The 18899-nt window shown below is 38.8% G+C and overlaps 1 protein-coding gene across 2 annotated transcripts; it reads right to left on the bottom strand.

Annotated features, from left to right (window-relative positions):
- Nucleotides 1-674: 674 nt before the first annotated feature.
- cry1a (cryptochrome circadian regulator 1a) lies at nucleotides 675-17882 on the bottom strand. 2 transcript variants are annotated; one of them, XM_026923082.3, is made up of 14 exons: nucleotides 17022-17880; nucleotides 10831-10939; nucleotides 9527-9669; nucleotides 9175-9359; nucleotides 8532-8620; nucleotides 8188-8328; nucleotides 7735-8046; nucleotides 5566-5717; nucleotides 5250-5452; nucleotides 4198-4305; nucleotides 3266-3361; nucleotides 1970-2047; nucleotides 1640-1747; nucleotides 675-1380 (listed from the first exon to the last, which is right to left on the bottom strand). In XM_026923082.3, exons 1-13 carry the CDS (start codon nucleotides 17177-17179, stop codon nucleotides 1644-1646), a joined length of 1878 nt encoding a protein of 625 aa, XP_026778883.1. In that variant the 5' UTR covers nucleotides 17180-17880; the 3' UTR covers nucleotides 675-1380; nucleotides 1640-1643. The 2 variants fall into 2 exon arrangements, with proteins under 2 accessions (XP_026778883.1, XP_053097786.1); XM_053241811.1 differs by lacking the exon at nucleotides 1970-2047 and having other exon boundaries at nucleotides 17022-17882.
- Between the last annotated feature and the right edge of the window lie 1017 nt (nucleotides 17883-18899).

The raw sequence follows: 18899 nt of genomic DNA, 5'->3' as shown, positions 1-18899 counted from the left end.
GCACATCAGTAATACTGACATGGCAGTAGCTTAGTAGTGTGTATCTGGAGCAGCAGTTTTGCTACAAGACAATAAAATGGCCACTGTGTGGATATATAATAGCTTTATTGCACTCCACAAATAGCTTCCTTTTATCATGAGAAATCCCGTCAGACTCACGCCATGCCTGTGTGTCATTTGCAAGTGGCAGGTGGTGGTTGCTTTTAAATCCAGCCTCTGTTAGGACACAAGCAGTGAGTGACAGCTGTGGCTATCAATAGAAGCACTTGTGATAACAGATAAGAGCCAAAATTAGCCAGTCCCCAGTTCCAGTATTCCTACGTCACACATCATCATCCTGTACCTTAACAAAAGAGCATTTCTAGAGAACAGTGTAATGGAATAATATGCCAGCGATTACAGTGCAGACCAGGCTTTCTTAGTGTTGTTTCCAACAGTTAGTGTTGGCGAATTGCTGTAGTATTAGAAAAATAAAATACTTCAGGACCGCCGTTTCAAGAAAATAATCAACTTTTAACTTTTCAATCACCCCACACTCTTATTGATCATTTTCCTAAGACTGGACACCCAATCAGTTTCAATTCTTGCATACTAGATTTTCATGAAGGAAAGGTGACTACAGATTGAAATTTATCTCAATACCCAGACTTGTGTTCTGAAGAAAAAGAGACCACTGCTATTTACACCGTATTTATTAAACAAGCACACGAGTAGACAATTAACACAACGTGGTGAATAACATCCTGTTTCAATTATGTAGATGACAACTGCATGAAAAGACGCAGCTTAAGAAGGTTGACCGAGAAAAGGAAAGACAGTATGAGCGAACAGCGACAATGTGAAACAGGTCAGAGAGAAAGGCAGAGAATGTGGGAGAGACATAGACTGAGAGAAGCCTCACTGTGTACAGTAAATGCAACCTACAAATGTTCTTTAATATTTATGCTTTCAAAAAAGAATTACACCTGATCCACAACATTTATATCAAAAATATATCAGTGGGTCTAAGACTAAATGAAAGAGAAAGCACATACAATAGCAAATATACAGTCTGTATGTGAGTATTAAACAAATTCTTATATACAGCAAAGTTCTGTGCCAAGAGGAGTCCTAACACTCACTGAGATTAGAACATTGTCAAGGAGAATTGATTTTTTTTTTCTTCCAAAGTTGGCTAGAGTGCCGGCGTCAGCTTGGGTGGAGTCCAAGTGATAATGTGAGGGAACGCTTACATAAAGGATCCTGATAAAAGCCACCCCGATTCCCCTTAATTAGTTTTATATACGTATATATATTTAAATCACTCATTTTTACACATACACACCAATCAGTGTATGTGCTGTGTGTCTGTGATGACAGGTCTTCAGTTGTTCCAGGACACTGTTTAGACACACACGGATACAAAATCATTTCAGGATAGTTTTTTTTAACAGTTGCAATGAAGTTTTGTTTAACAGGCAATGAGAGATTCATTATATCAAATAATAATAATAATAATAAAAATAATAATAATAAAACACAAAAAAGGAATAAATAGAAAGAGGTGTACCTCAAAGAAAAGTTTTTATGCTGTTTTTAAGAAAATTGTTTAATGCTAAAACAGAGGGCAATGTTTAAAGTATTAATAAAGACAACAAACCTGTTTAAGGACTGTGCTGTCTCTGGACTTTTGAGACTGTGGTGTGACCAGAGTCCTCGCTGTGACGTTTCCCAGAGGTCTGTACAGTGCTGGAGTGATGTCCCCGCCCTAAGAAGGACACAAAGCACTTTGGCTGTGATCTATACTCAAGTTCCCCTCAGAAAAAACAGAGCCACGCTAAACATCTACAGCTTTTAATATACATGATTTGAAAAGGCTACAAAACCATTACACAGTACAGTAATTTAATTCCTTACTTCAAAGTACATATAGTAAGCTGAAAAAGACAATCACTGAGCTAAACTAAAATTACTGGCTGGAATCTGTTACCTTGCTGTAACACAGGGCCAGGTATCTGCTGAGCCTCCTGTCTGTAGCACACCATCCCACTACTGCTGCCTGAATAACCTACAGACATTAACCATCGTGAGGTACATGCATGCTACACAATTTGGCGAGCTCCCAACTCCCAACTGATTGAGTGTGTTAGAGCTGGGAAAAATCAAATTCATCCAAATGGACTGTGGCACTCCACAGACTCCCAGAATTACGATGCTTTTAACACCATGTAATGACAAATCACAGCAACATTGTCCATCCCTTATTGACATCTTAGTCATGTTGGCAGTGGGTCTACCCTCACTGACTTTAATAGGAACACCTGTACACCTGCTCATTCAGACACTTATCCAATCAGCCAATCCTGTTGCAACAGCACAATGCATAAAGGCATGCAGATACGGGTCAAGAGCTTCAGTTACTGTTCACATCAAATATCAGAATGTGATCTCAGGGACTGTGGCATGGTTGTCGGTGCCAGATGGGCTGGGTTGGGCCAAGAAGGGGAATCTGAGGCTAAAGTGGGCACAGGTTCACTGAAACTCACAGTCAAAGATTGGAAAAACATTGCTCTGTCTTTTTCATGGGCAGTGATTGCTCAACAGTTAAGGCTGTGGGTTACTGATCAGGAGGTCGAGGGGTTCAAGCCCCAGCGCCATCAAGCTGTCACTGTTGGGCTCTTGAGCGAGGCCCTTAACCCTCTCTGCTCCAGGGGTGCCGTATCATGGCTGACCCTGTGCTCTTACCCCAGCTTCCTAACAAGCTCGGATATGCGAAGAAAGAATTTAACTGTGCTGTAATGTATATGTGACAAAAGGCTTCTTGTTCCAATCTCCAACTGTCCAGTTTTGATTCCTTATTAATACCTGCATTTTTTCTGCATTTTACCCATTTTTTCAGTCAGAATGGGACCAAAAAAAAAAAAAAAAAAAATTGGTTATTGATGCCAGAACATATTGTTGTTTGACGTGTAGCTACATGATTTTATGCACTGCCACCACAAGATTTATATTTACAGCACTCCCTGATCCAGAGCGACTTACATTTATCTCATTTATACAACTGAGCAGTTGAGGGTTAAGGGCCTTGCTCAAGGGCCCAGCAGTGGCAGCTTGGCATGCTGGGATCTGATCTCATGACCTTCCAATCAAAAGGCTAATGTCTTAACCGCTGAGCTACGAATGCCTTAAGGTTTAATGGATAATTCCATCAGCAAGCAGGTGTACAGGTGCTCCTAATAAAGTGTATGTGGTTGGTGAGTGTATGTGTGTGTAAATATGTGTGTACCTTGTTGTGTGTTGCAGCTGGATTGTGTGTCTCCTTGAGAATACACCATCAGGCCACTGAGCCACTCGCCCTGAGATTTAGCAGGCATCTGGTACCCTAAAGTAAAGTACAAGACTTGTCTGAGAACCAAGCTACATGTTCATATGGATTTGTTCAGTGCAGAGAAAACAAAAATGTTTAAATTATATTTTCATTTATTCATATATTCATTTATTCATATATTCATTTAGTTATACCTAAAGGAATAGGAATTATGGGTTATATTACACAAAACAGAACAACAGAATAGCCAGTTCATACAGTTATGCAAATTACTTATTTCTTCCTTTTTTTCGACTGAAATACGCTGATACAATCACAAACACACTTTGTGATGGTAACACTTGTAATGTCCCAATGATAACATTCATATTCATACCATACTTTTATTCATTTTTTAAATAATAAACAGCAAGCAAAGTCTGAATGAAATATGACTAAACACTACTCAAACACCAGCCGAATTTGCTGACATTAATTCATCATTCTAACATGTCATTGTTTCTATAGTAACAGCTGACTATATGGTGGACACTCCACATAATAACAGTTGTTGTATAACAAATAAAACATAATTGTTGACATGGTGGAGCTTTATGTAAGGAGAAGGTTATTTAACATTTATGGAAGGAGTCTCCAGTGTCAGCACTTAGTGAGTGTTACACACAGGAAAGTCTTCATGACTGAGGGCTTTGTGGTTTCTGACTGACATGAAAAGCTGCATTTTTTTTGCAGTTTGTATTATTAACTTTAAGAGCGAAGAAAACGAGAGGCTTGTGAGGGGAAGAATGTTTATAGCTCCTGTTACATAAATGTGTCCTTAGAGAAACCTGTGGTCTTAAATAATTTGTTATGCAAAAGAATTGAAGAAGGCGTCAAGCCATAAACTATACCGGAGGCTGCAGCAGTGTCCTGGGTGGCATCTGCAGTGGGAATTCCCATCATGCTTGTGGAGTTTTCCCCATTCCCGTTAGGGTTAGACGGCACCATTGCCAGCAGTCCTAAAAGAGTCAGGAATTGATTATGTCATAGTACAGCAAAGTTTAATCTCTTTTTGAATTTTTCTTACTGTAATATTAATGCAGCATATCTCAAAGCCTATTCAGTTGATTGTTTTCATCCCCCGCCTTTAAAAAGGTGAAAAATATCCCACTATTTAATTTTTTTTTAATTTAATAGTGTTTTTCTTTTGAAAACAAGTTACAACATGCAGACTAAATATTAGAGTAACAGAGAACGTCAGGAGCTTCATTAGCAAGCACAGAAGTTTGCATCCCTGTTGACAGTTTATGTGAAAGTGCCTCATTAAGCTATCCTAATAACTTCAAATACTTGACAGATGTTTACTTTCAGCTGTTTACATCTTAAAAAAAGATTGAAAGAGGCTCAAAGTAATGCGCTAACTGTTTGCTGTGAGCAGACACATTAGAAGTCAACAGAAAGAGTCAAGAGAACAGCTATTTCATTACCTGAAACAGAAAATATCTACACAGAGCTGGAAAAGGGGATAAAAAACTATCAAACACTGAAAAGAATCACATATAAATGAAATAAAAAAAGACACAACCAGAGAAGGGAAGAAAAATAACGGGAAACCTAAAAGTGCAAGAAATTTAGAAAAATCCAGAAATCAGCAGAAGACTGAAAAAAAAATCCTTTGAGGCAAACAGAATTACACGTTCATACCAAATGCAGAAATGTATTTCTGATATTATAGCTTCATCATTAATATCTTTAGCTATGCAAATCTTTACACTTAAATGTATACAACAAAGACACAGTATATATATATATATATATATATATATATATATATATATATATATATATATATATATATATACACACACACACACACACACACACACACAGTACATGAGGTAAACACAAGATTAGACTATTGCATGCAAAGGTCATGTCTCAGAGCTACACAGATGAGACCTACCCAGGCCGCGGTAGCAGGACAGCTGCTGGTAGATCTGCTTCATGCGCTCTATGTTGAGACGGCTGGCCTCTGCGTGGTGTACCATGGGCTTTGGGTAGTGCACACCGATCACACACTTGGCCGACTTCTGCACACTTTCTGGGGCGTTCCAAGGGTCATAGATGTACTTGGCGGGAAATCCTCTCAGCACAGGTAAATACCGTCTACATGACAATAGGAATCAAGGAATCAAGAGGAATCAAGAAAAAACTGTTCTAAATATTTCTTCGCAGAGACTACAAGCTTATAGACATACACATTATTCAATCCAACCCACCGTATGTAGTCCCCGTTGGGGTCGGTGCGGCGGCCAAAACCCACTGGGCAGTAGCAGTGGAAGAACTGCTGGAAGAAGGAGCTGCAGGAGAGCCACATCCAGCTGCCTGCGTTCACACTCCAGTCTGCGTCCAGCAACAGCTCCTCAAACACCTGGCACCATAACAGAGTGTTGCATTGCAGCAATGACATGAGGTTGCAGAGACACCTACTGTGTAAAGCATGCAACTACACCAAATGAGTTCACAAGCACTTTGTCTTTTATTTTTTTGTGTCTTTTGTATCTCATTTTTCTCAGATGCAGGATGTTGAAAAGGATGGATGTAATACTTTTCTTTTTAATCTAAGGACAAAGTTATCCTTGAAGTGCACTGTAATTGTGTGTCTGCTTGGCTCTGAATTCCTGGCTCTGACATCTTAAAGGTATCGGGTCTAACTTTTGAAAAAAGGTAACACTTCAGATCAGCACAATATTCACCGCTCGAGCGTGTTGGGTCAAGACTTACAAGAGCAAAGGAATGAAAATGAAAAAAAAAAAAAAAAAGAAAAAGAAAAAAGACTGTTTTACAAGTTAAAAGACAGTGGCTGACGTTTGAAAGGGGACTTACACTGGGCCTCATTTATCAAGCTGTATATGCTATTCTTTATTTAATATTTCAATATTTGGTATTCATAAAGATCCATTTTGGGAAAAACATTCGTATGAGTTTGTGTATATTTACATATAAAGAGACTCATTAAAGTGAACTTCACATCATATAATCAAAATTTCAATACGGATTACAGGTTTTAAAAAAATTACTTTTTCAGTTGCAGACACAAATCTAAAGAAAATTTTCTAAAACTCAGTTGTTTGATGTTAATGACTTGAAAGAAAGCAATTGAAAACAAATCCACAGATTAAGGCAAATCAGACTAGCTATTCAATCTGGTCAAAAGAAACAGCAGGAGGAGGAGGCTTTGCTTCTGAGTAGAATACTTGCATGTAACAAGCATGTTTATTTTAAAACTACATTTAATTCTTTAATTCACTTCATAAAGGCATCTGCTATCTAGAGCCTTCGTCTGACTGGAATAATAAAGCTCATTATGAATTATGGTGATAATAATGGACAAGTAATTGCATAGTGCTCTGATGCATTGAGGGCTAAGATACAGCCATATGTGTGTCAAAGACAGGCAGGGTGCTCAGTGCAAATGTACTGGTGTGTTTGTGTCTTAGTTCATTAGACGTTTACTTAATTCATTCTTCTGCTAAACTACAGTACACCTGAGGATGATGCGCACCTCTAATTAAGTGGCCCATGTTTAAATATGTGTAATGTAATACACAGATGTATATTTTGCACATTTACTGCACTGATTTGTCATTTTTGTGTTATCAGTGTAGCCTAAAGAAGCACTGAAGCTGGAAATATAATTTGCAGCCTGTGTATAGCTGTTAATTAAGTGTGGTTTGACACATTCTTTGCTGCTGTTTATCAGCATTTAACTGCACAAAAAAAGTCATATAGAACCATATAATTCTAATGTCTTGATGTGTCCAGTGAACAATATATACAATATTTATTCACTGGACACATCAAGACATTAGAATTTATATGGTTCTATATGATTTTTTTTTGTGACAATGTTATAAAGATGCTAATTTACACACTACTGAATATATGCGTCTGTTCTGATGGACCGCATGTTGTCCTAATAAAGGTTCTAATCTTACCCGCCAAATGAATTTAGAATTCATGCTCTAAATTAACATTGTCTTGTGGACAATTGAACTGAAAGACTGGAAGTAAAAACAGCTAGTCTGTGTTATTCCACTAGAGGGCAAAATACAGCAATAAAGTTTCAAGTTTAAACTTAGAGCCATAAACTCGGCTACTGAAAAAAAATCTACTAATGCTGTGTAATTCTTTATTAAAACATCAAAATTTTATGCTGTAACCCTGGCTCTTTCCAAAAGAACTAATTTAGGGGTTTCACAGCAATGGAGGTGAATACTTATGCAATCACCTCTACATTTTTTTTATTTGTAAATAATTTTGCAAAAAATACTGATCCCCCTTTTAATACAATGAGCGATTTTGTTTAGATTCATGACTTATAATCCAAATTATGTCTCAGTGAGGCATCCACGGACAACAAAAGATTAGTGTTAAGGGCACAGTACCTTCATGCCCTCCTCCCAGCTAACCCACAAGTCTCCACGTGTGAGGAAGCAGGCCACGGCATGGCGTGCCAGGTGGTGGATCCACCCCTCCTGCCTCAGCTGGGTCATGATGGCGTCGATCCAGGGGAAACCCGTCCTGCCCTCGGCCCACTTGGCCAGTGCCTCTGGGTTGCGGTCCCATGGGATCTGCACGCATATGGGGTTTCCCTCCATTTTGTCGAAGCGTGGGTTGTTGGTAGCAGCTGTGTAGAAGAACTCACGCCACAGCAGCTGGCCGTAGAGTGAGAGAGGTGGCGAGCTGTTCTTCTTCACCTGAGGGATGCAGATGGGAGAGGAAGACTGCCTGGATTAGTGTGACTCCAGAAATGACTTGAGAGTGGGGTGTCAAATTCAGAACTGAGGATCTGATTAGTGTCAGTTCCATCACTGTACAATGGAGATACAAGTTTTTACCTTTCTGTACAAGTCAGTGAGTTTGAAGTAGAAGAGTCGACATGAGAGGCAGCCAAACCTCAAGTACGGACTGAGGCCAGTAGGACTAGCCAACAGTGAGTTGGCGTTCATTCTGGGACGCTCAAAGTTGGCCACCCATGCCTGGAAGCATAGTTTTGGATTAGTGACTATTAGTAAAATCATGCCAAACTATATCATTTACATCATTTTCTATTTTATTTCTATTTATTTTATTTTTATTGCATTGGGACTATTTTGTCAATACAAAGGCAGAGGAAAAAATAAATGTTTGTGCCTGGGGGGGGGGGGGGGGGACATGGTTTAATCAATAAAGCATTTCTGACCTTTCTCTCCAGATGCCTCTCAAGCCGTGTAAGGGCCTCAGTCTCTCCGCCAGGCCACACGGCTGAGGACAACCCCTCTGTGTCGAAACCTGAACACACCAATCAAACCAATCCTCTGAACATTTACACTTACTTATCATGATAAAGCAAAGGATCTCAGAATATAGCTTTTAACATTTCTAATCAATATTTGAATGAAGAGGATTGTTGGAAAAAATAGCAGATGTTTATGTTAACTGCCTAAGTTAACATAAACATCTAAATGTGAAATGAATGTTAAATGTGATCCTAAGCAGGAAAAAGCAGTCAGTGAATGAATGAACAAATGAACTGTCCTGTCTCCTAAAGTCCATTACAAGCTCCTTGGTCTTATTGATGCTGAGCGAGAGGTTGTTTTCCTGGCGCCTGTGTGTCAGAGCGCGCACCTCTTCTCTGTAGGCTGTCTCATTGCTGTCGGCGATCAGACAATGACACTGGAGCTGCGTGTGGCCACACAGTCGTAGATGTGTAAGGAGTACAGGAGAGGGCTGAGAACACAGCTCTTGTGTGCAAGACATACAGCTGCTCATAAAACAATTGCTGCTGCTCTAAAGTGGGACCAACTCAAACAAATGGCAAGTGAATTATAGTATGAGAAACTCACCAAGCTCCTCCAGGGAAGGAACCCCAAACTTCTCATCGTGATCATCAGAAAGAGGAGTGGTGCAGGAGCCCATGACTTCTGCTGTGATGGCCTCGGCAGGAGTCTCCACCGCCTCCATCCTGCTGATGAGGGTCTGGAAGCGCTTGTAGGTGAGTGGAGACTGGCCACCATTGAGCTCTATGATCCTGAAAGAGTGAGAGAGAAGAGTGAAAAGAGAGTGAGAGAAGAGAAGATGAATTGAAGATGATTGCAGGAAAAATACTGAAAAAAGGAACTGTTATAGTTCTTTAATCACTTTCCAATACAGCAGTGAGACTGTTTGGTAGTGATTGACGGTTGGCGGGGTACATACTTGTCCAGATCATACAGCGTGTGAGAGATCCGGACTGTCACCTCCACTCCGGCCTCACTGGCCAACTTTTTAATGGCTGCATCTCGCTCCTTCCCAAACGGCTCCGAGTCGTACTCATAAGACAGCCGGGTGATGTTCCACTCCTAAATATGGATCAAGAGAACATTATTAGCATTAACAAGACAAACTATGATATGCATGTGTATAGAACAGACAGTAATCTTCAGTGAAACCAAATTTGGAAACTGTTTGTAGCAAGTCTGGAAGATAGAACAGGACTGCTTTAAAAATAACATTATGACTATCATCTGTTGACTTTGTTGATCGGGTTCTAGTCACCACTAGAACCCGATCAACAAAGTCAACAGATGATAGTCATAATGTTATTTTTAAAGCAGTCCTGTTCTAGAACAGCTGAACTTGAAAAGAAAATGTGCTCTTGTGGACATTTTAGCATTTTGTCCAGACTAAATGAATTAACCGTTACATACAGTGGAGTGCAAAAATGTGTATAAGCCTTGAACAAGCTGTGGCAGTAGCAGCTCAGTGGATAAGATGTTGGACTACTGATCGGAAGGTCATTGAGGTCAAATCCCAGCATGCCAAGCTGCCACTGCTGGGCCCCTGAGCAAGGCCCTTAGCCCTTAACTGCTCAGTTGTATAAATGAGATGAATGTAAGTCGCTCTGGATAAGGGCGTCTGCCAAGTGCCATAAATTTAAACATGACAAAGAAATTTAATTTATAAAGACATTTAGTTTTCTCACATGTTCTTTCATTATCAAAATAAAAAAAATGTTGAAACGACATATCTCAAGATATTAATGAAAAATGAAATAATATCAGTTCAAACTTTTACATCTCCCATTCTGAAAGTTACGTAAATATTTTCAGTAATTATTTACATTAAGGTGCCCTTAACTAGCATTACTTACTGCATTAACAAACCACAAACATTAATAAACCATAAGTCAAGTTAACAAAGAAACAGAGAAAGCTAACACATGTATTATTTGATATTTGTTTAAATGTTAACAAAATACACCTACTCTGACTAATGTTTATTCGCTCTATGACTAAACATAAGTCCACATAAATTAGCAAAAATATTATTACATCATTTAAAAAAAAAATGTTGATAACTTACTGAACTCTGATCTCTGGTCTGGAAATAAACAATTTTTCAAAATATTTTTGTAAATTTTGCCTTTGCTTTCAATTGCTGTTGTGTTGCAGAACATGTTCTCACATTATTCAAAAAGCATAATTATGACCTTAAATGTGTGTGAGAGAAATGTTACGTACCTTGAAGAGTCTGGGGAAGACATCGGTGGGCTGGCCCCGGATTACAAACAAGCGGGAGTTGAGTTTGCGAAGGCTGGCGTCCAAGTCCTCCAGACACTGTAGTAAAAACCTGTGGAAAATAAAATAATAATAAATATATTAATATAATATAAATATACAATATAAATATCCAGTTATCCAAGTCTCATGGATACTAAACATTCACATTTAAAAATAACTCAGAGTTTTTTATTTATTTATTTATATTTATTTATTTATTTTATTTATTATTTTTATTATTACTCAAATATACTAGTGAGTAATAATAAGGGGAAGTGGTAGCTCAGTGGATAAGATGGTAGCCTTCTGATCAGAAGGTTGAGAGTTCAAATCACAGCATCACCAAACTACCACCGCTGGGCCCCTGAGCAAGGCCCTTAACCCTCAACTGCTCCGTTATAGAAATGAGATAATTGTAAGCTGCTCTGGATAAGGGCAACTACCAAATGCCATAAATGTAAATACTACATCAGGACGGTGTCAGTAACATTATTACTCTTAATTACGCAACAATCTTAACTGAAGATACACAGCAAGACTGTTATGTAAGCAAACTGTCCTTATATAAGTCCAGTGACATTAATTGGAAACAGATCTTCCTGCTTGCCCTGACACAGACCTGGACATTTTTTATCCAAAAGTGCAGCTGAACACGTTGAACTGCATGTTTTCCATTTATACCATTTATGAGTCATGTATACCATTTAGCTGGATCTTTTCACCCAACAGTAATCTTCCAGTTACTAGCAAAGAACCTTTTACACTGTTGCAATTCTAATTCTATGCAAAATTATTTTCTAATAATAAAAAAAAACACACAGACAGTTATGTTAAATACAATGGCAATCAAAACCAGTAGGTGAGACAGAGTGACAAACATTTCCTGATAATCAAGCCCCATTATATAAGCATTACCATAAGCTAAGATGGTTGCTGTAGGTCATGTCCCATGTCCCCCTTCTGACTAACTGCAGCAGTGTTTCAGAAGAAGAGTCGTAAAAAAGTCGATATTTAGTTATATAAGGTGCTAAAAGTTCGCATTTTGCCATCAGTTTTAGTTATTAGCTTATAGAATACAAGCTTGCCTTTGTTACATTATTCAGATTAATTTATTCCACAATGCTGTTGAATACAGAAGGTGTTGATTAATTTTCTATAACAGCAAGTTTGACAATAGCTCCGGCCACAACATTTACATTAATGCACCCATTCTAATGTGTTGTTATTTCTATAGGAACATCTTACACAGGAATGCTCCATGTAAAAGGAATAAAACCATGTGTAACTGTTGATATGTTGAGATTTTGCATGAGGAAATATTATTTAGCATTTTTAGAAGGAGTCTCCAATGTCAGCGATTGTAATGGTCAGAGGTAAAGCTGTAAGTTTTACAACAGAAACCTGTTTCACAGCCGTTCTGCAATATTGAACGTAACTATAAATGGATTTTGCATTTTGAAAAACTTCTGTTTTTTCAAAACCAACATTTTTATATTATTAGAAGCAAAATCTTAAGCTAAATAAGTCTTGACTTGAGATAATCATTTTTAAAACTGTTTTCCATCTATAACGTTCACATCATTTCACAATATCTTCAAAGAAAACTCTATAATCCAGAATATTGTCACTGGGTGTCACTAGTTTCTTTGTTTCAGGCTCCTATTTACATTTTTTCAGTCTTGAAATTAGCTCCACCTCCAGTCACATACAGAGGTGCTCGCCCCTTTTGTTTGCAGTTCGCATGGCAGACAGTTGAAGACTCTATAAACTGCTCATTTCAATTAAATTTTATTTTATTTGTATAGCGCTTTTAACAATGGACATTGTCACAAAGCAGCTTTACAGAAATAAATGGATTCACAAAAAAAAAAATTCTCATTTAATCACACTCATTTTGTAACTTATGTAAAACACATGGCTGAAAATAGATCCTTTTGCTTTATTTTTCCATATAAAAGACCGATTTAGTATAATTTAGTATATATAATTTGGTGAAATTTCTCCCTTTAATGATGTACTCTAAGCATATTACTAATCTAATTACAGCGTGGCTTAATTCTCAAATCTGATTGGTCAGAAGATTCATTTTATATAACAGCAGCTCTGACAGTAGTTCTGACTGTAAAATAAAGGACATGTTTATATGAATGCGCTCGTTCTAATATGTTGTTGTCTACAGTATCGGCTCATTCACAGGCACTTGTATAGGGGAAGCGCCACATGACCTAAGGATAATAATAAATGGATTTTTTTTAAATGTGTTGTTTAACAACGAAAAACATATAATCACTGATGTAATTAAGTTTTTTTAACATATATGTAGGTATATTTATCATGTAACTTGTAAGTAAGGTGTCTCACGGATGTTTCATAACATTAAATGTAACTTAAAAAAACAGTTAAAAAGCATGATGTGTTGTTCATTAATAAATTAATAACGGTAATCATTGGCAAATCGCTGTGGTATTAGTGGAATAACACACATCAGATTGTACTGTTATGTGAAAATAATCCACTGCAGGCTGCTAACACTAAAATAAGCCAGGATGGATTATTTTTGTATACTTTTAAACGGGATTACTTTCATAAAAGCTTCTGTTTCAAATATGAAAAACAAATCTGATAAATTACTATAAACAAACCTCAAGACATGGTAATATCCCAGCTGATGATGTGGAAGTACATTTCTAACTCTTTATGACTTATGGTTCTGGTTTATCACACAGCATGCGTACACAAACATGACCACATGAAGAGGACTGAACATTATGTTATAACTCCTGTTGCCCACACTACCCAGACAATATTTCTACCCGAGTGACACCCACAGACACAAGTCAGAGACATGTATTCTGGCTGTTGCCAGGTAACGGCTCAGTAGTGGCCTGTATTATCCTGGTAATAACTGGGCACACTGGCAGTTTGAAAACATGGTGGGAGAGAGTAAACCGGAGAACAAGAAATAAATGTCTTACTGGCTAAACCAATTCTGAAGCACAGCAGTAAAACGTCTATGTAAAATTGTGGCACAACTTTGTGGCATTCATTCACTTCTTTAAGGAACAATATTTCGATCAACCTCATCCCATGACTACACTACACTACTGAATTATTGGCACCCTATATGAAAATGATCAATTATAACAATTAATCTATAAAATCAACACTATTTTTTACACTTTGGACCTTCTGCAGAGTTTTACTTTAATACAATATTTTATTGAACATATGTTGAGTATATTCTTCTGGTTTCATATTTATTACCACCTCCACAATTAACATAGAAAAAGAGAGTAAATGCACTGTGTTCCAGTTTGAGACACTTGTAGAGGACTTCAGACACTCCTTCAAGCAGAACACTTAGGTTTGTGCACATTCCCTCTTTAATTCAGACTACACACTTTCCAGACTAAGACTGGTCATTTCTGCGTTGATCTGGATGTTTGTTGTGGTTATGATATTTTTTCTCTCTCCCATTTCCTCCTGAAGGAGGAAAACACTATCGGAGGAAAACACTATCTGTCCATTTCACAAATGGCTGTGGCGCTGTCAGGATTCAAACCCGTGATTTCCCAATGAAGGCTCCAACTACAGCCATGTCTTAACCTCCAGGGCAGAGGAAAGCAGATTTAGTATGCTCAGTACGTTTATGCGGCCTTTTCTGAGAAAGACTTTAATTCTTCCAGACTTTTAAACTTTTTATTACAGCCATAATTGGGTATTATGGGGCATCAGTTTCTCTGTGTTGGAGCTTTGGATTTCCACAATCTCCTGCTCCAAGTAAAAGGAACTGACAGTAAAAAAAAATGTATTTTATTAGATAAAATAACTATATATATTTTAAATACCATTCATTAAAAACCAATTTAAAAAAACAACAAAATAAAAATTTTGTTGAGAAAAAATGAAAATTTACCAATTACACGTTGCTAGCCTCATACACATGCTGTTCAATACCAGACCTAGTGAGACTCAGAGAGCCATGAAAGGTCACAGTGTTGCCTAGACTAACAGCTATGAGTATGCAAGTAGACTGGTGAGCCGTTTCATAACAGTACAGCGAGTCCGATCTTGCTGTGATCACAGTGGTTCGAGGTTTCTCTACACACACTGCTCATTTAAAGCTCAGAACACTTTCTGCCTCATTCTGCTGCAGATTAAGAAGAGATGACTAGCACCCTCAGGAAGACAGAAAGATGATGATCACTACATACAGAATATGTGTTTGCTTTACTTTTATTTAATTTTCAGAGAGATTTTATTTTACTTTTTGATTAATTTCAGTGTAAGTACCGATTTTTGGAGTGTCAACATTATTACAGGCCTTAAGAGTTTTTCATCTACACTGAATAATACCAACCGGGCATTAGTAGTGCATTAGTATTATACTTTTTGCTTATTCACTAAATATATTACTATTACTACTACTAATAATAATAATAACAATAATATTAATAATTCTTGGTACAAATCTTAAAACTTAGAAAGTAAGTGAAGGAGGAGAATGTGAAGTACTTCTCCTTAGTGATATCAGAAACGTTCTCTGTCCTGTTCAGAGAGGTGGATCATTCAGTGGATGCTGAACAGTAAGTAGATCAGAAGGGGAATCGGTCACTGGCTGCCATTACTATTGCCCCTTCATGTCACATTGACCCACTTCTGCAGCTTGTACAATAGACACATGAGAGCAGAAGGTGACACGATGCCACCAAACATGACATTACATCACCAACATACATAACAAGAGTGATCAACCACACCCACACGCACACTCACACGTGACCAAACAATGTCTCTGGAAGCTTCTGGAAAAGCCAGCTTTAAAAACACAGACAACTGAATTCTTTTGGACAGTGGTAACTGAAATAAATGAAGCACTGTAAAATGATCAATGATGCTGCCTTTATGTGGCTCGTAATATGATTTTGATGAAACAGCATGTTAGAAAATTTGTCTCAATTACCACATTAGAAAATTATAATCAAACTTGTTGGGGTGTGGTACTGTCCGAGTTGAACGATTCCAAGGACCCAGACAGTGAATGTTATTTTTGTTGCATTAAAATTCATAACTAGGTTCATAAATTAATAATATATAACTATTCAGGGTAGGATTGTTTTGGCTGTGACGAGGCAAATAAATAAGTGCGAGGGGTCCAATTTTTTTGTTGGAGCATCTTCATGCAGTCTACAATCAGCCAGATACTCGGTGTTGCCATCTCATCGACTCTGCTGCTAGACTTGGCGAGTTTTTAGACCCCTTTATTTCAATAAGGTGTCTAGTAACAAATCTAGCAACTTTCTGAGCAGACATCCCGCCACTCGATTAGCCACTGTCCCGCCACTCGAATAGCCACTGTCCCGCCACCCGATTAGCCACTGTCCCGCCACTCGATTAGCCACTGTCCCGCCACTCGATTAGCCACTGTCCCGCCACCCGATTAGCCACTGTCCCGCCACCCGATTAGCCACTGTCCCGCCACTCGATTAGCCACTGTCCCGCCACTCTCCAGCTCACAGCACAGCTGCAACCAGGTGAGTGAGCAGGTTCTGTCGACTCACCAGCAGCTGTGAAAAGCCTGACTGAGCCAATCACTAATCACCACTGTTTGCCACTGACCAATAAGTTATCACCATTGTTAAATGACCAATCACTGATCACCACTGTTCTTCTTCACTTTAAGCTCTCTGCTTGGCTATATTCAGAAGTAATAAAAAGTGAGTTATTCCATCCACATACAGGTAGATGATTTTACTCTATTTGCAAATATTTAATAGTTTATTTGTGGTGCCATGACCAGACTTCCTTGCTCTGTAAGAAATAAGTTATAATTACTGTTTTATATTATGATGAAACTCTATTCTATTTTAAGTCTCTATGGGGAATCTTCATGATATGCAAATGATCATGATGAAACCATGAATATGCAGATTGGTTTATGATGCCATCTGGTGACTTATGGTGACCTTCTGAGCATGCATTAGCTACTTTCCCCTGAAAACAAACAGCAAGCCTGCAGTCGCCTGCAGTCCACACAGCCCCGCCTTGCACTCGGACAGACTTTAGGTGAGAAATGGCCAGGTCTCTAATCGCCACCTGAAGAGCAGGCTGGTGTTTCCACCGGCAGTCAGAGTGAGCTGCAGCTCTCATACCTCCACCTGTTGATCCCGACGTTGGACGATCCCGCAAACCAGGGGTCGAGGATGTACACACAGCGCACGGTATCCGCTCCCCGGACCGACTCTCTGAGGGAAGGATTGTCGTGGAGCCGCAAGCCCTTCCTGAACCAGTGGACTGTGTTTACAACCATCACTTCTCCGGACAGACCCTGCACTCTCACTGTTCCTGTCCGAGCTCTCAGCTCTCTCTCCTCTCTTCTCACAGCTCTCTCTCAGCTCAGTAAACGTCTATGCAAATAAAAGTCTAAAAAGTGTTAAATTCTTTAAGTGAATGAAATTATCCTTGCTCTAACAAAGCGTTTTCCATCCTGTCGCAGTTAAACACAGGCCACAGCTGAACCATTTGGCTACGAGTGCGTGGTACAGGCGCGCAGCTGTGTACACGGCGGGCTTTAGGACCGTGCAGTGCACTGTACTCCCCTGTTGTATAACTTGTTTTTTTTTCTGAATCGCAAAAATTAATAAAGTGTCGATAAATGCGATAACAGATGATCAGTTCGTCTCAATAGATGATCCTAAACAAAATAATTTATTGCGTGTTTTTAGTTGCTCGAAATCCTCGCGCTCTCCCTGTCTCCGCCAGCACGCGCTCTAAACGGTAACGGTTATATAAACATGAACAGTCACAAACCCCGCAGTACCGACGGTCCAGGGGCGGAACTAGGGCTCCAGCGCACCGCGCGCACAGTAAATATCCATCTGAGCAGTTTCAGTGTGTATTCCTGCACCGAGCGCAGCTGTAACACGGGTTATTTTCTGTCCCACGCAGAAGCTCGAGCGCACTTTCGCCCGTCTAACTCACTCGCTCCACCCACACTACCGCGCACGTGGCCCCAGCCGCTTCTGATTGGCTATTGCCCCGCCTGACGTAACTGATCCCAAAGTCACGTTCTTCTAGTGTGATTGTTCGGTCTGTTGTATTTTCCGTGTTAAATTATCAATACACACCGAGAACCACTAACAAAATTACAAAACTAACGCTAAAATTACAAAAACACACATTACTGCAAATATTACAGATGATAAATGTACATATTTTGATGCTCTATCAACAACAGTGACGTAAATGGTGGCTCTCGCTCTCTCGATGCTGATAGGCTGTAGCTAAAGTACCCGGATGAGCACATGATATCGGGCATGAACGAAGACGGAAGCGCTACTACGCGCATGCGCTCTAACAACATGCGCGTTCTGTCCGCTCGCAGACTGCGCAGATGGGCGGGTGATAGTTTCCTCGGCACGCGCACGTTTGCTAAATTAACCTGCACTTTTATTTTTTTTTAAACCTGTCATCGAGTTTACGTAACTTTGTCGAGTATCAAGTTTCATCACTGAGAAAAATGATGTCGTTCTGCTGCAGTAGACAGCAGTGTGTTTATCACAGTGAGCTTTCTGTAAGACAGCTGAGCTTCTGAAGCACTGCAGCTTGACCACAAAGATGACAATACATTTTATAGAGTAAATTATTTCTCAAAATCTCATTTTTCTTCCAGTTTTTATTTAATTTATTATTATTATTATTATTATTACTATTATTATTATGATTATTTTACATAGATTTCACCTTGTTCAGTTCATCAGTTTATCTGCATACCTGATAGTGTTTCTGTATTTTTTTCACTCATGCTATAGTTCTTAAGTGGGGTCTGGGGTCTACCAGGGGTCCAAATTTTTGTTTGTTTGTTTGTTTGTTTGTGTTACAGTGGTGGAAACTACTAGTAGAAAGTAGAGTACAGAGTAGAAAACTTACTTGTCATTCTGGCCATATACAATTCTACAGCAGAAAGAAACATTATTCTCCAAGGCGTTAGTATAGTATGTTATAGGAACTGTAAATCACCAGACAACCCA

The sequence above is a fragment of the Pangasianodon hypophthalmus genome, chromosome 18 (assembly GCF_027358585.1).
Source record: "Pangasianodon hypophthalmus isolate fPanHyp1 chromosome 18, fPanHyp1.pri, whole genome shotgun sequence".
Taxonomy (NCBI): domain Eukaryota; kingdom Metazoa; phylum Chordata; class Actinopteri; order Siluriformes; family Pangasiidae; genus Pangasianodon; species Pangasianodon hypophthalmus.
Note: the sequence above shows the minus strand (reverse complement) of the source record. Positions and strands in the feature narration are given on the sequence as shown.

Coding starts and splice junctions, on each gene's coding strand:
- cry1a (XM_026923082.3), bottom strand. CDS start 17,179: ATGGTTGTAAACACAGTCCACTGGTTCAGGAAGGGCTTGCGGCTCCAC. Junction 9,360..9,526: donor ACGCTGTATGATCTGGACAA/GTATGTACCCCG, acceptor TCACTCTTTCAG/GATCATAGAGCTCAATGGTG. Junction 5,453..5,565: donor CCCAACGGGGACTACATACG/GTGGGTTGGATT, acceptor ATTGTCATGTAG/ACGGTATTTACCTGTGCTGA.